The 13021-nt window shown below is 54.4% G+C and overlaps 2 protein-coding genes across 2 annotated transcripts in view; both read left to right on the forward strand.

The window, feature by feature from the left end:
- The window catches only part of FATE1 (fetal and adult testis expressed 1), a 6255-nt gene extending 824 nt beyond the window's left edge, over positions 1-5431 (forward strand). The window contains 5 exon segments of the mRNA XM_009889248.1: positions 1-100; positions 888-976; positions 1928-2089; positions 4765-4843; positions 5300-5431. The exon segment at positions 1-100 is cut by the window's left edge and continues 23 nt beyond it. Of these exon segments, the coding sequence (XP_009887550.1) occupies positions 1-100; positions 888-976; positions 1928-2089; positions 4765-4843; positions 5300-5431 (562 nt within the window).
- Positions 5432-10582: 5151 nt separating this feature from the next.
- Positions 10583-13021, forward strand: part of CNGA2 (cyclic nucleotide gated channel alpha 2) — a 6255-nt gene continuing 3816 nt past the window's right edge. The window contains exons 1-3 of the mRNA XM_009889316.1: positions 10583-10695; positions 10907-11017; positions 11534-11704. Of these exons, the coding sequence (XP_009887618.1) occupies positions 10583-10695; positions 10907-11017; positions 11534-11704 (395 nt within the window). The remainder of the gene's footprint in view (positions 10696-10906; positions 11018-11533; positions 11705-13021) is intronic.

Genomic DNA, 13021 nt, shown 5'->3' on the forward strand with positions numbered 1-13021 from the left:
GGTGCAGTCCCTGGACTCCTCTGGACAGCCCACCCACCTTGGGGAGCTCCCTTTTCTCCACGTAGCCAGCAGACCAAGCTCCCAGAAACGCAAACGATCGGTACTGTATTTAGAGTAGACAGAGGTTGCCTGTGGTAGGAAGGGGGAGCAATCCCAGCGTTGGGTTTCTCTAGAGGTCTGTTATCAGCTCAAGCCAGAATTCATCTTGCACAGTGCTACCTCCTCCTGGGAAGTCCTAGGAATCGTAGGAGTGAGGGTGTGGGGGGGGTGGGATTTCTTTCTGTCCCATAACCAGTACACACCTACATGCCAGGACATTGGTTCAGCCAGATCTCCTACCACATTTTGGAAGCAGGAGATAGGCTGAGGTGGTTGAGTCCCCCCACAACCTCATTCTGCTACTTTTGAAGTTCCTTTTCAACCACTGTTCTGCCCAAAGTATGCAACGGAGCTGTTTTGTCATTGCAGCGTAAAGGGTTCTGGTGTCAGAGTTGAAAGCAGATTTTAACCTTGCGTGAACCTAATTTGAAGAGGGGCCCCTGACGTGGGCAGGCAAAGGCTTGGTTTGGCTGCTGGACCTCCTGGTCTGCCTTCTTAAGTGCTTTCACCTCCCTGAGATTCAAGAGCTGTTCCCAAAGGCGTTAGGTTCAGGATTTTTGATCCTGATAGAGATCAGATCAGCAGGCTCCTTGCTGGTGACCCTCGCCCTGCTGTGAGCGTGTCTCCCACCCGCTCCAGCATCGGCCGTTGAGGCTCATGTGATGCTCCCACCACTGAGTGCTCCCCGTGCTGACGCGCTCCTGGCACTGCAGACCACGCAGGGCACTGGGGTGGGCTCGCCCTGTACAGGTTCTCTGCGCTAACCTGGTTGTGTTTGATGCCAACAGGGTCATCACAGCAGCAGGTCACGGCGGGAGAAGACTCCAAGTGACTGTGCCCAGCTGGCCCTGCACAGCTCAGGCCAGCACCATGAGCGGTGAGCACGAACCCAGAGCTGTATGGGGCGGGTGGGGATCAGCATCTCCTGTTGTCTGTGCTGCTTTGATGCTCTCTGGTGTCGGTGTCCTGAGGTGGGAGGGTATCCAGATCAGGGCAAGGAGGTGCCAGCTCTTGCATGAGAGGAACATGGCTTCTGGTGTCAGAGAGGTTTGGGCCAGGCAGCGTTGAAGGCAGCTGTGTTGGTCCCCAGGGTGATGAGCTCTCTGCTGACATGCACATGGGAGAGCACGTCCCCTCTCGCAGCAGGCTGGGAGTGCTGTCAGTCCTTGCCTGGCCATTGGGCCAAGAGGACCTCGCTGCCTGCTCTGGCTTGTCCCTGTCTCTGTGGTTCTGCCCATCTTCCTTTCGGTGCTTTGCAACGTTCTTTCCTGCTCCAGCACCTGCATGGCAGAGTGCTGGGGGCTGTGGGCAGGTGACCACTGGCAAACAAGGTACCAGAGCTTAACCGGGTTTCTGCAAGGGTTGTTGAAACTTGCGGTGCCTTGCAGACAGGGTGGGTGAAGAGCACGCTTGACTTCCAGCTATTTGAGCGTAGCTTGTGAGCAGTAGCATGGTGATGGTGATCCTCTGCTCATGGCCTTGGGCTCCAGAGTACCTCCAGTGGAGAAATTGTCTCTAACTTAATCCTAGAGCAGAGACACTTTTCCCCCTAGAAGTCCAGGGTTGTCCTGGGTGGTGGGAGAGCTGGTGAAGGTCTGGTTATCACACAGCCATGGTTGGCTTCGGAAGAGTCAGGCGACTGCCTCTGAGCCTGGGGGCTGCTGGAGGGGGTTCTCCCACCTGGTGACGTGGGGGTCTGAGTGCCGATGGCATTGCCCAGAGATGCTTGGAGCTGCTGAAGGGATGAAGGGCACCTCCAGACGCCAGGCTGTGCCCAACTGCGGTATGAGGTCAGGAAGTAACAGGCATGGTTCTGTGTGCCCCCCAGGCTGGACGTGTGCCCCCTGCCCGCGCGCAGTGCCCCACTCCCCTTCCTTGCGGAGACAGGCAGGATCTACTCCATGCAGAACATCCTCCAAACCATGTACCACCTGGGCCAGGTGCTCTTCCACCGTGTCCAGGACTCTCTGCAAGACCCAGTGCCGTCCAGGTGACTTTGGCTTGTCTTGAGCCACCTCCCTGTCACTCTGCCAGGACTTGCCTTTGCCTTCCTAAGGCACAAGCCCAGCACGAGCTCTGGGAACTGCAGGCTGCGTGGCGCAGGAGCAGGATGGTCCTGCATGGCTCCAGGCACTCCTCCTCGCCTGTCCTGTCCGCCAGCTCTGGGTGCCTGGTCCAGCTAACCCAGCCCAGCTTGTGTCTTCTGCTTAGCTTAACACTGGTCCCCCGGGCACCCCGAGTGCTCAAACACCGCCTGTGACATTGCTGGGATTTCAGCTGCTCTTCACTGCTAAGCAAGTGCTCCTTTTCCTGCATGCCGTAATAGCTTGATGGAGAGAAACGTGTGAAGGGAATCAAACTCCAGAACAGATGTCCTGACCCAGGTCCTGTCTCTGAGACACCTTCTCCTGCAGGCTTTCGGCACCCTTGGCTGTATCTTGGTTGCTCTTAATTAACCTTTTCCATGAACTGGCTTCACTGAGTTACTCATCCCATAGCCGATGTCTCTGGCCAGGGTGCAGCATGCCTGCGTGCTCACTCATTGCAGGTACGCAATGACCTCAATCTCTCTGGATCTGCTGGAGCAACTGCCTCCACCACACTCTTATCTGTGCAAGTGCAGTAAATTTAACATGTTCAAAGACATCATTGCAGCCTTAAGGTGTCCCCACTGCTCTAAAGCTGCCGAGCACCAGGAGGAACTTCTAAATACTTCTAATTCTCCTTGAGCAAAGCCCGCAGGCAGATGAGGAGGAGGGTGAGCATCCATCATGGGTGCCATCAGTGGCACATCCTGCCTTCCCTCCCCAGCTGGCACGGAGGTGCAGGCGGCAGAGCTGGCTTCTGCCTGCAGACGATGCAAAGTGATGTCCCTGTGTTTAACTGCAGTAGGCTGACTGTCTTCAAATATCGCTTTTTAATTTTCTTTTTTCTTTTCTTTTTTTTTTCTTTTTTAAATCTGGGCGTGCCAACAGATCTGGTTAGTGGCTATCTAAGACCTTCTCCCTCCTCCCATCAGCAGTGGAGGAGGTTTAGGCTGTGGTACCATGAGAGGTGGTAGCTTGCAGAGCTGCTGTAACGCAGTGGGGTGAGTCCCAGACCTCTCCCCAGGTCTCGATGTCCCTTTGAAGCCAGCCACCTTGAAATGCCTCTTCTTGGTACTTTGCATCACTTCAGATGCTTACGGTATCTCTTCACTGTGACAGTTTTATACTCCTCTGCAACAATAAAAACAAAAAAATGACTGAGCTGACTTGTTTGTCCCGAAACTTTAATAAAGAAAAGTCTAGTCTCGGACAGAGACTGGAATATTTGCCTGACAGTGACCTTTTGAAGGGTATGACTCATCAGAAGGTAATTTCTAGTCTCTACTCTAAAGGATGTTCACCTGCATCAGCTGGGATTTTTTTTTAGTCAGGAGCTGCAGGATGTGTCCCTTTTTAATGGCTCTGTGGTGGGGGAAATTGGATTTTCTTTCTGTTGTGAGTTTCATTTTACACCACAGCTACATTATGGGGAGGTATTATCTTGCAAAAGTATTTTCAGGCAGAGATTCACTGAATCTCCACACACTGTTCTGGCTTGTCTTCATCGAGACCAACATCATGTTGCAAACAGCAATAAATGCCCTCCCCTCCCGGAGGCCTCCGAAGGAGTGCTGTTAGGCACTCATTAACCCCTATGGTATCAGCGAGTTACTGGTGTGCATAGGGAAGTTCTGATGTGAGAAGAACTGCTGTAGAGTTAGCCTGTGATGATTGGAGCAACGGACCGAACATGGCAATTTCCATTTTCCTCACTGTGGATCTACTTTATTTTGCGGCGCAGTGCTGCGGGCGCTGCAGTAAGGCAGTGTCTCCGAGGGATGCCCTGGAGATCTGTGGTTTGTGTTGCCTCTGCCAGTGCAGCAGCTAATCCCAGTGGTGGCCCCTTTGTTTCCAGGGATGGAAGAAAGTGGTGCATGCTTGGGTTGCTTGTTTATGTTTCAAGTTGCAGGTAAAATTTGCTGTAAGAGCAAAAAGTGGTACCTTTTTTTTTTTTTTGTTAGGTTTGGGGGGAATGAGCTCATGGTATCTGGAAATATTGGAGAGGAACAAATCCTTGTGTCAGCAAACACAGGACCCTTCTCTGCTGGCTGATGCTTTTGTTCAGATAGTTCCCCCCAGCTGATGGCTGCTTCCCACCAGCAGGATCCTCACCTGCTGATGTAAATGAGATCATACCTCCATTTCAGCATCGGCCCTGTGATATGTAATTACCTGACTGGCTCTAAAGATGTTTTACCCAACCCTCAATGAATTCCTCTGACTGTAGAGAATGGATGCTTGGTAAATATAATTTTTTCTCTCTTTTGGACCTCTAAAGAAATACAAGCATGCATTTTCCCTGTTGCCTGTCATGGCGTGTGCTGTATGGTTCGTTGTGATCACTATGGGGTGCATGGTGAAGGGGTATAAATGTGTGTGATGGGGATTAAGAAGAGATGAGTAGACGCTGTGCAGGTACTGTTCACTCTCTCCTGATGCCGCATCCAGACAGCACATCCTGAATGTGCACGCACTACCTGCATGGCTTGGCTCCCCGTGGCAGCGCCGCATGTGTGGGAAGGCAGTTACACCTCTTGAGCAGTATTTGTCCATCTGCATCTCTGTTTTTCTTCCCCAGCTCCCAGGAGGCCGGCCCAGCCCTGGAGAGCACCTTGGAGGAGGTCGGGATGGCTGAGATGGCGGCAATGAGAAAGCAGGTGAGATGGGGGTGAAGGGCTGCAAATGTTTCCTGGGAAAGCCATAGGAGGGTGGGCGAGGAGGCTCCAGGGGTCTGTCTCTCGGCCCTGATGGGCTGGCGTTGCCAAGCTAGTCCAGGCTGCTGCTGCTAATGGAGAAGCAGGGGAGAACTTACATGTGTGTTGACCCATCAAGTTCCTACCCTGAGGCTCCATGAGACAGCCAGACCCTTCTATCTGCTGGCGGTAAAGATGCTCTTCTGATGGGAAGGACCTTTTCCTGTAGCGTCTGCTCACGAGCTGCGGTGCTGCTGCTAATTCTCCCACGCACAGATAGCTGCTGCTCTAGAAAAGGAGGACCTGAAGGAGACGGCAGCTCCCATCCCTCCATCCCTTGCTGTCCCGTGCCTCTGGGGTGTCACCAGTGTCCTGCGCTTTGCTGCAAGGCTGACAGCGGCCCCATTGCTTCCCTTGCAGTTGACGAGGATCTCGGGGAGGCTCCGTGTGCTGGAGGAGCAGTGCAACGCCTGGCGGCAGAAGGAGGCCCTGGTCTACTCTGTGCTGATCTCCGCCTGCCTCATCAACACGTGCCTCTGGCTGAGGAGATGATTTCCCGTGCCCCGACCTCCCCTGCCCAACCCTGGCAGGGTGGGTGAGGGCAGGGAGAGGATCCTTGCTCGCGTACTTGCAAACAGTAAAACTCCATGTTTCTTATTAACTTGACCTGCTTTTTGCACTGTAGGCCCTCAAGGATCTGTGTCCTTTAGGCCCTGATTACAATGAAGGTGCCATCGCTCTCCCATGCTCTAGCATCAGAGGTGGGTGAGGGAAATGATGAAGCTGGACCTTGTGCCACAGCAGCTGGAGACAAGTGTCAGAGAAAGGAGGGGTACAAGGAGTATGGCCCAACAGGCGTAGTCCCAGGGCTGGGCTGTGGCTGCAAATGCTCTGCGTGCACTAGCAACCACCTTGTATGTTTGGGGTCGGTGCTCGTGTGGGAAGCTGCTGTGAAGAGTCCAGGTCTCATAAGAAATTGGTGGCTGATATAGGGGGTGTCTGTCCTGCGCAAAGCAATGGGAGACCCTCTGGCCTTTGGGCTGTCTGCCAGAGGAGATGCAAAACCAAAGTGTTGGGTGTTTGCGGGCATGGGGTCCTGTTACAGTCTTAGACTGTGGTGGGCCCAGTCCCCTGACCATGTCCCAGCTTGGGTAACTCAATTCTGACCCCATAAAAGTCCTCAGCCAACTGCTGTGGTCTGTTCCTCATTTTCCACCCCAAAAACTTGGGTGGAGTGGTTGAGTGTTTTTTAAACTGCTGGTGGGTTTTCTTTCCTTGCTTGTGCAACTACTCTTTGGTGGAGGTAGTACTGCCAGTTCTCCCATGCCATAGCCCCTGCTCCAGGAGGTATGGAGCTGGAGGAGCCAGGAGCTCCCATCCCTGCAGCCTCTGCTGTGCCACGGTCTCCTCGGCTCCCATCCTGCTGGAGGCAGTTCAGCAGCGGGTTTGCAAATGTTCAGATCCAAAGCGACTGTAAGAGTGTTGCTGTGATCTGGACTTATCCAGGAGCTTGGCTCTTTCCCAGAGAGATTTAAATGGGAAACCTCCCCATGGTGAGTCTCTGGATTATAAGACCTTGTACCAACAGTGATAGCACCAGGCAGGCCATGGAAAATTGCCCATTTGGGCAGCAGTAGATATTTGTTAGGTTGCCAGTGCCAGAGGGCAGGATAGCTCCCAGCTCTGCTGCCAAGCTGTAACTTCAGCAATGGTGCAAGAACACAGGTGAGGGGAATTCTTGGCCCAGATGCACTTTAGCTAGAAACAAGCCCAGTTCAACAGCTTCGCTGTTTCTTTCCTTCTGTGGAGTTTAGTAAGACTTGGATCTGAGGTGACTTTGAGACACTTTTGCTGGTTCATCCAGCACGTCTGCTGGAGTTGCGCTTGCAGGCTCTGGGGGCAGGTTTTGGCATGGCTTAACGAGACCTCTCTGTAGCTGGATCTGCAGGTCATCTACATGTCCCAGTAGCTTATTTACAGACACGGATGTTTGGGTGTTTTCTGCCTGCAACCGCATCAAGCATCTGTGACTGTAAATCTGGCAGCTGGACATTGACTAATAAATAATTGTCCCACAAGTAATTGCAGGTCTGAACCTGTGCCTGAGAGCTGAGCTGAGGAGAGCACTGAGATTTATTGCAGATGAGAGCCAGGATGGTGCGGTGGGCTTGGTGTGCCTGCTGTATGGCAGGGATGGGAGCACCGGTGCAGGGGTGGTTCCTGTGGCTTGTGGCTCAGGGATGTGGTCAGGGTTACCAGGGGACCTCACGCAACGGGTCTGTATTAAGGGGGCTGCTGCTGTGCGGCTTGTGCCAGGAAAGCAGGTAAATCGTTTGGCTGATTTCTCTTCTCAGAGAGGTGCAAATGTGTTTTGGAGGAAGCTTGTGGCCTCTTTTTTTTTTTTTTTTTTTAAAGCTGTATTTTAGGGCGAGAAGTGCTGACCCTTTGGGGGACACGCCACCTTCAAAGTGCGGATTGAAGATGTTTGGAGGAGAGGTGATCGAACTGTATGTGTTCTCAAAGGCTAATTATTGGCAGGTTGTAGGGAATACAATATGACTTTTACATAAGGCATAAATCCTGATGTAAATCTGGAAACACTGACACATAAATGCATATTTTAATAAACTTTGTGTGTTCTGGACGTGTTTCTTCTACCAACCGTGGAGTCTGATCCTGGTATCCCAGTGGATGGGAACAGGTAAGGTTTATTCCCTTGGCAGCAGGACCCTGACCTGGTGCTGGATGTCTCAGCCACGCATGCTTATTTAATCGGACGCTGGATTTCTGGCATCTCTAGAGTTGCAGGCTGTTTGGTCCTCTGGTGTAAAACACACATGCCAGCTGCCCCGGCTGGGGGACATCTGGAGAAGGAGAGTTTGTGGTTAATGCTGTCCCTGCTGGGCTGCAATGCTTTTATTTATTTCCTTTCTCTCTTCCCTGCCTCTTCCTCCTGGCTCTTCTTTGTCCCAGGACAGCACATGTGGCAGGGCTGGGTGTCTCCTGGGGTCACTGCCACAACGATGCGCGCAGAAAATAAAGTGTCTTGTGCAATACGGTGCGAGGGAGCAGCTCCCGGAGTTCCTGTGTTGCTTTTGAAGGCAGCTGCAGGCAGGGAGCAAAAGGAGAAGTGGAAGGGGGATGTGTGCTGCTGCCAGTGCTCCTGGTCCATGAGCTGTCCCCAGTGCCGGGGTCTGTGGTGTGGGGACGAGAGCAAGGTGACGTGTCCCTCACTGCTGCATGCTCACCCAGGCAGCACCCAACGCTGCCAGCAGCCCCGTCGAGGGCTGCAAAAATTCCATTTTTTCCTTTGGGCTTCCTGCTGTCCAGGTTTTCAGTGAGATCGGAACAAGTGGAATTTAAGGCTTCAAGGATGCAAAAAGAAAAAAAGGGAAACCTTTGATAGTGAAGAGACTCCTGGTGCTGATGCAGGACTCCATGTGCATGGCAGGGACTGAGGCAGCCTCAGCCGCTGCAAGTGGCTAGATGCTGGAGGAAGGGGGTAAAAATTAACTTTTCCCTTATTGCCTTGGAGATGCAATTTTTTTGCTAACTGGATATTAGAATGGCTTTGTGAACAAAATATGAGGGCAGAAATTGGTGGAAGATGCATTTCACGATCATCTTCAAACTCTGCATCTCTCTTTGCTGGGACTCCAGAGCAGCACATTTGGTCTTCTGCTCCTTTTGGAGAAGAGGTAACTGGATGGGAGGGTATTAAAATGTGGCTACTTCTGCAAATTTTCCGTCGTGGCAGTAGCTGTGGCACAGCCTGTGAAGCGGGGAAATACTCACCAGCTTCGTTTTTCTCCAGGGCAGAGGGCTTGGAAGGCAGCAGAGCAGGCAGCCTGGGAGGCAATCCCAATGCACCACCTTGTGCAGCAGGACCTGAGCCCAGTTGGGGGTCTGCTGGCTATCCCTGTCCCCGGGTGGGCAGTGACCCTTCCCCAGGGTTTGCTGCAGACTCAGGAGCTGCTGGACCCAGAGCTGCTTGGGACGGCTGCTATCTCCAGCTGGGGTGTGCCCTGGGAGATGTCTGGGATCCCTTCAGCCATAAAGGAGGTGACAGAGGGAGAAGGGGACGTATGGGTAGGGAAATGGAGCATCCCTGAGCAGTGTGTTTCCCTCCTCCTCTTTCATCCCTCAGACACAAAGCTGGCTGCTATTAACTCCTCTGAAGTGCCCCTTGCCGCTCAGGGCGTCGAGGATGCTCAGGGGATGGGCGTGCTGTAGTGATGAGGCAAACGCACACGCGCGCGTGCATCCTCCCCGTGCACCGCAGAGACCCTTCCGCCACTGCCGGAGTGCTGCCCGGCTGCCTCACCTGCTTCTCTGCTTGGGCAGGGGAGAAGGGCAGGAGTGCAGGCAGCTCCACTTGCACTGGCTTTGCTTTGCAGCTCAACGCACGTTTTAAAAGCCCGAGTGCTCCACAGACAGCCCAGGAGGCTCCTGGGGGAGGGATGCTCCTCAGCCACCCCTGCTAGCCCACACCAGGCAGCAGCCCAGTGTTGAAGGCTTCGGGGGACACCAGGCTCGTAAGTGGACAGCGGTGGCTTCTTGGCAGTGGCTCTGTTGCCCTGGGGACGTGGCTCGCCTGGGCGTGCATGGCTGTCCCTGTGCGTGCGGTGTGGATGTAGTCTTTGTGCGTGTTGGTAGAGGTGTACAAGGCATTGCCTTCCCCCAAGCACAGCCTCGGTCGTGGGCTGCACCGTGTGAGAGCACGAGCGGGTTGTCTCCAGGAACCTGCCTCGTCCGTGCATTGTGGGTATGGAGGGTGTACTGTGCACCGGGGGGAGCAGATGGGGTAGCCAGGGTGGGAATCCGTGGTCCAGGTAGGGCTGGGCAATGCCCGTGTGCCTTTGCGTCCGTGCGTGTGCGAGTCTGTGTTTCCGTGAGGTGCTTTTGCACAGTGTGGTCTGTACGAGGGTGCAGCAGAACAGCGAGGGCTGCATGAGATGCTGGGGCTGGGCAAGCCCCGGGGGCATCTCTCGCTTTTTAGATAAACAAACCCCGGAGAAATCAAACACTTAACAGCTCCACAGCAGCCTCCGCATATTAATGTAGGGTCTTCTCTGCTGCTCTCTAAAGCCAGATGGTATTTTTAAATAGCACATCTTAATTTCCAACACAGGGGAGATCTCTGCTGTGATGAGAGGTGGGGCTCGCTGGGCAGACCACCAGCAGGTTGCTGTGCCCCGGGGAAGGAGGGTGGATGCTTGGGTGCAAACACCTTTGTACATGCAGTCTACTCTGTGCTGCTGCATGACAGCATCTTCCCACCATGGCTGGCCTTGTGCTTACATCCCTCACGAGTTTATTTTCGTGTCCTTGGGCTGGAAGTGGTGCCAAGAGCCATGGGCTCATTGTTATGGCAGAGCTCGCTGGGGATGCTGTTGCCCTGGCAATGGCTGAGGAGCCTGAATGACGAGGAGAGCATCTTTCATGGGCCACGGGCAGATATGGGATCTCTTGGGGAGGGCAAAATGCTCTGTAGGACGCTTACTGCAGCATCAGTGACGGCTGGTGCTGGAAAATGTGGGGTGGGCACATCCCATGGGGTTCGACCCTTTCTCTTCTCATGCTGTGCTGCATCTCTGTGTTCAAACCATGTGATGCATCCTGCATGGCTCTTCTTGTAGCTGTGTTCTGCCTTTTGCAGGTCTCCGGGGCAGGGTCCGTGCCTGCGGTCTCCTCACATGGAGGATGACGGCCAAGAGTAATGGTCTGCACAGCTCACCGGCCAACCACCACCCCTGCCCGCCTGCCCCAGCCCGAGTGGAGGGTGACACGGAGGGGACAGGGCTCAGCACCAGGAGGTCAGGCTGGTCCCTGGTTTGGTTGAGGGAGGCAGCGGTGGGGCAGGGGAGGGGAGGGACAGCTTGGTCTGTCTGCCGAGAGCCAGCACGGGCAGGGCTGCGATGCCAAACCTCAGCTGCCCGCTTCCTCCAGTTCATCTGGCTGTAGGGATGACACGATGGCACAGTGTGGCTGTGACACCAGCCCCCCCCCACCTTTTCCCCACTGCAGGACTTGCTCAACCCAGGATGACACCTCCTCAGAGCTGCAGAGAGGGGCTCCCCCGGATCGGGGCGAGGAGCTGCCTGCCTCCACTTTCCAAGGCAGGGGAGCCTTGGCCAGGTACTTGTGTGTGCCTCCAGCCCGGGGTGAGCCCAAGCCCTTTGTGCCTGGCTTTGACACTGGGGATGTGCTGGGTGATGTGACACTGGGTCAGGATCCCCTCCTGCTGTGTGGCATTCAGGGGTTGCAGGGACCAACTCCTGTGAATGCTGCTCTGGGTGCCCTGGTGCCCGCAGGGATGGCTCCATCACCTCTGGGGCCTCGGGAGCGCTCAGAGGCTCCTTTCCCTCGCTGGCAGCCTCGCTCTGCCCCCGTCACCCACACGTTCCTCATGTGCTGCTGGGAATGGCAGCAGGGTTGGGGAAGGAGGTGTGGGACTCTCCCAGGGTGGGCTCTCTTGCTTGTGTATTCCTGGTCTCACACATCACTGCAAGGTGGGGGGAAAGGAAATGTTTGGGCTTGAGAGGGAGCTGTGAGAGCTTTCTTCTCAGCTGCAGCCTCCCTTCTGGCTCTCAAGCTTTTTCTCTCTCCTTGCTCCGCAGACACCTCCTGACTCTGCCTCTCTCCCCCATCCAGGATAGTCCGGCTGGTGCTGGTGCTGAGGGATTGGGCCAGCAAGAGCTTGCATGAGGAGCAGCAAAGGCCAGACCCCTTCCTTGAGCGCTTCCAGGGCCCCGAGCTCCAGGCAGTGGCTGCAGGCGCTGGCAACGATCTAGAAGACGAAGAGATCGAGGAGGAAAACAAAAAGTAGGGTCCCTTCCCTGTGGCCCCAGCCGTCCTTGGCTGGAGATCAGCCGTGCACGGTGCTCGGGTGCTCCCAGCAGTGATGGCTGATGGAGGGGAATGGGGATGGGAAAGGGGGAGATAGGACACAGTGGTGGAAAGGGTCTTCCCTGCCCTCTTGAGCCCCCATCCTAGCAGCCAGCATGGCTTTGCTGGGCTGTTGTGCAGGCACACAGGACATGGTAGTCTGTCCCTGTGGAAAAGACCTGGCCTGTCCCTCACCCGTGAGGTCTTCTCTCCCCTGGGCCATGCGCTGCTAGGAAAAACACATCGCATGGCGGGTGACAGCTAGCAGACCTCCCTGTTTTCAGAGCAGCTCAACACTAGGGTTGGCATTTGGAGCCAGTCCCGGTTCTGTAAAGAGATGCACCTTCAGCTGGGGACAAGCCAAGGTGTGCAGGGTCTCCACCCAGGAGACCACAGCAAGCACGAACGCGTGGGATTTGCCGGTCTCATTCATCATCTGTAGGATGAAGGGAGATGAAGGGAGTGTGTTTGCTGCCCGCGCCCCCCCAGGAGCAGACACCGTGACAGCAGCTTTCTGAATAGGCTCTTTCAAATCCAGCCCTTTCATCTCCTCAGCTCACACTCCCGGTGAAAAGCAGTAACCTGGCTTTTCTTCTGCTGGCTAATTAAAGGGCAAAGCTCATGGACTGCTCTGGACCCTACCATTATACATGGTAATTAAACCACCAAAAAATGATTGTTTTCTGTAGGAGAAAAATATCTGAGCCTTGTATCTTAGTCTTTACTAGTCATGGGAAAAAAAACGTTCTGCCCTGTGAGGTTAAGGGGAGCTTGTTAATTGTCAGAGGGAGCTGAAGTGTGCCGTGAGAGGGCCGCTCAGTGCCAGTGGGCTCCTGGGCAGATGGTGGTAACTTTTGCTGTTTTCTAGGTCCTCAGCTCCACAGGTGAGAAGAGCCTCAAGTCCAGTAACTCCGAACGTGAGCTGCCATTCACGTCCGTGGGAGCCGCTGCTTGGGTGCAAAGCCTTCAGGCAGAGGCAGATGATTATTCCCTCTTCCCGGGTTAAGCCGGAGCCCTGGTTTTCCAGCCCCGGCCGCGCTGTCAGCATAATGTCAGTGACTCTGGCCACCTGCCGTGGGCAGCACTGGTGATTTAAAGCTGAAATTATCAATGTAATTAACACCGTTATTGAGGTTATTAGTGCTTGTGGGTGTTAGAACAGTACTGACCGGCTGCAGGTGAGTCAGTGCTTCCTGCAGAGAGTCCTTTTCTCAAAAAAAAAAAAAAAAAAAAAAAGATTTAAGAAGCACTTTA

This window comes from Charadrius vociferus, unplaced genomic scaffold (assembly GCF_000708025.1).
Source record: "Charadrius vociferus isolate BGI_N301 unplaced genomic scaffold, ASM70802v2 scaffold7, whole genome shotgun sequence".
Taxonomy (NCBI): Eukaryota; Metazoa; Chordata; class Aves; order Charadriiformes; family Charadriidae; genus Charadrius; species Charadrius vociferus.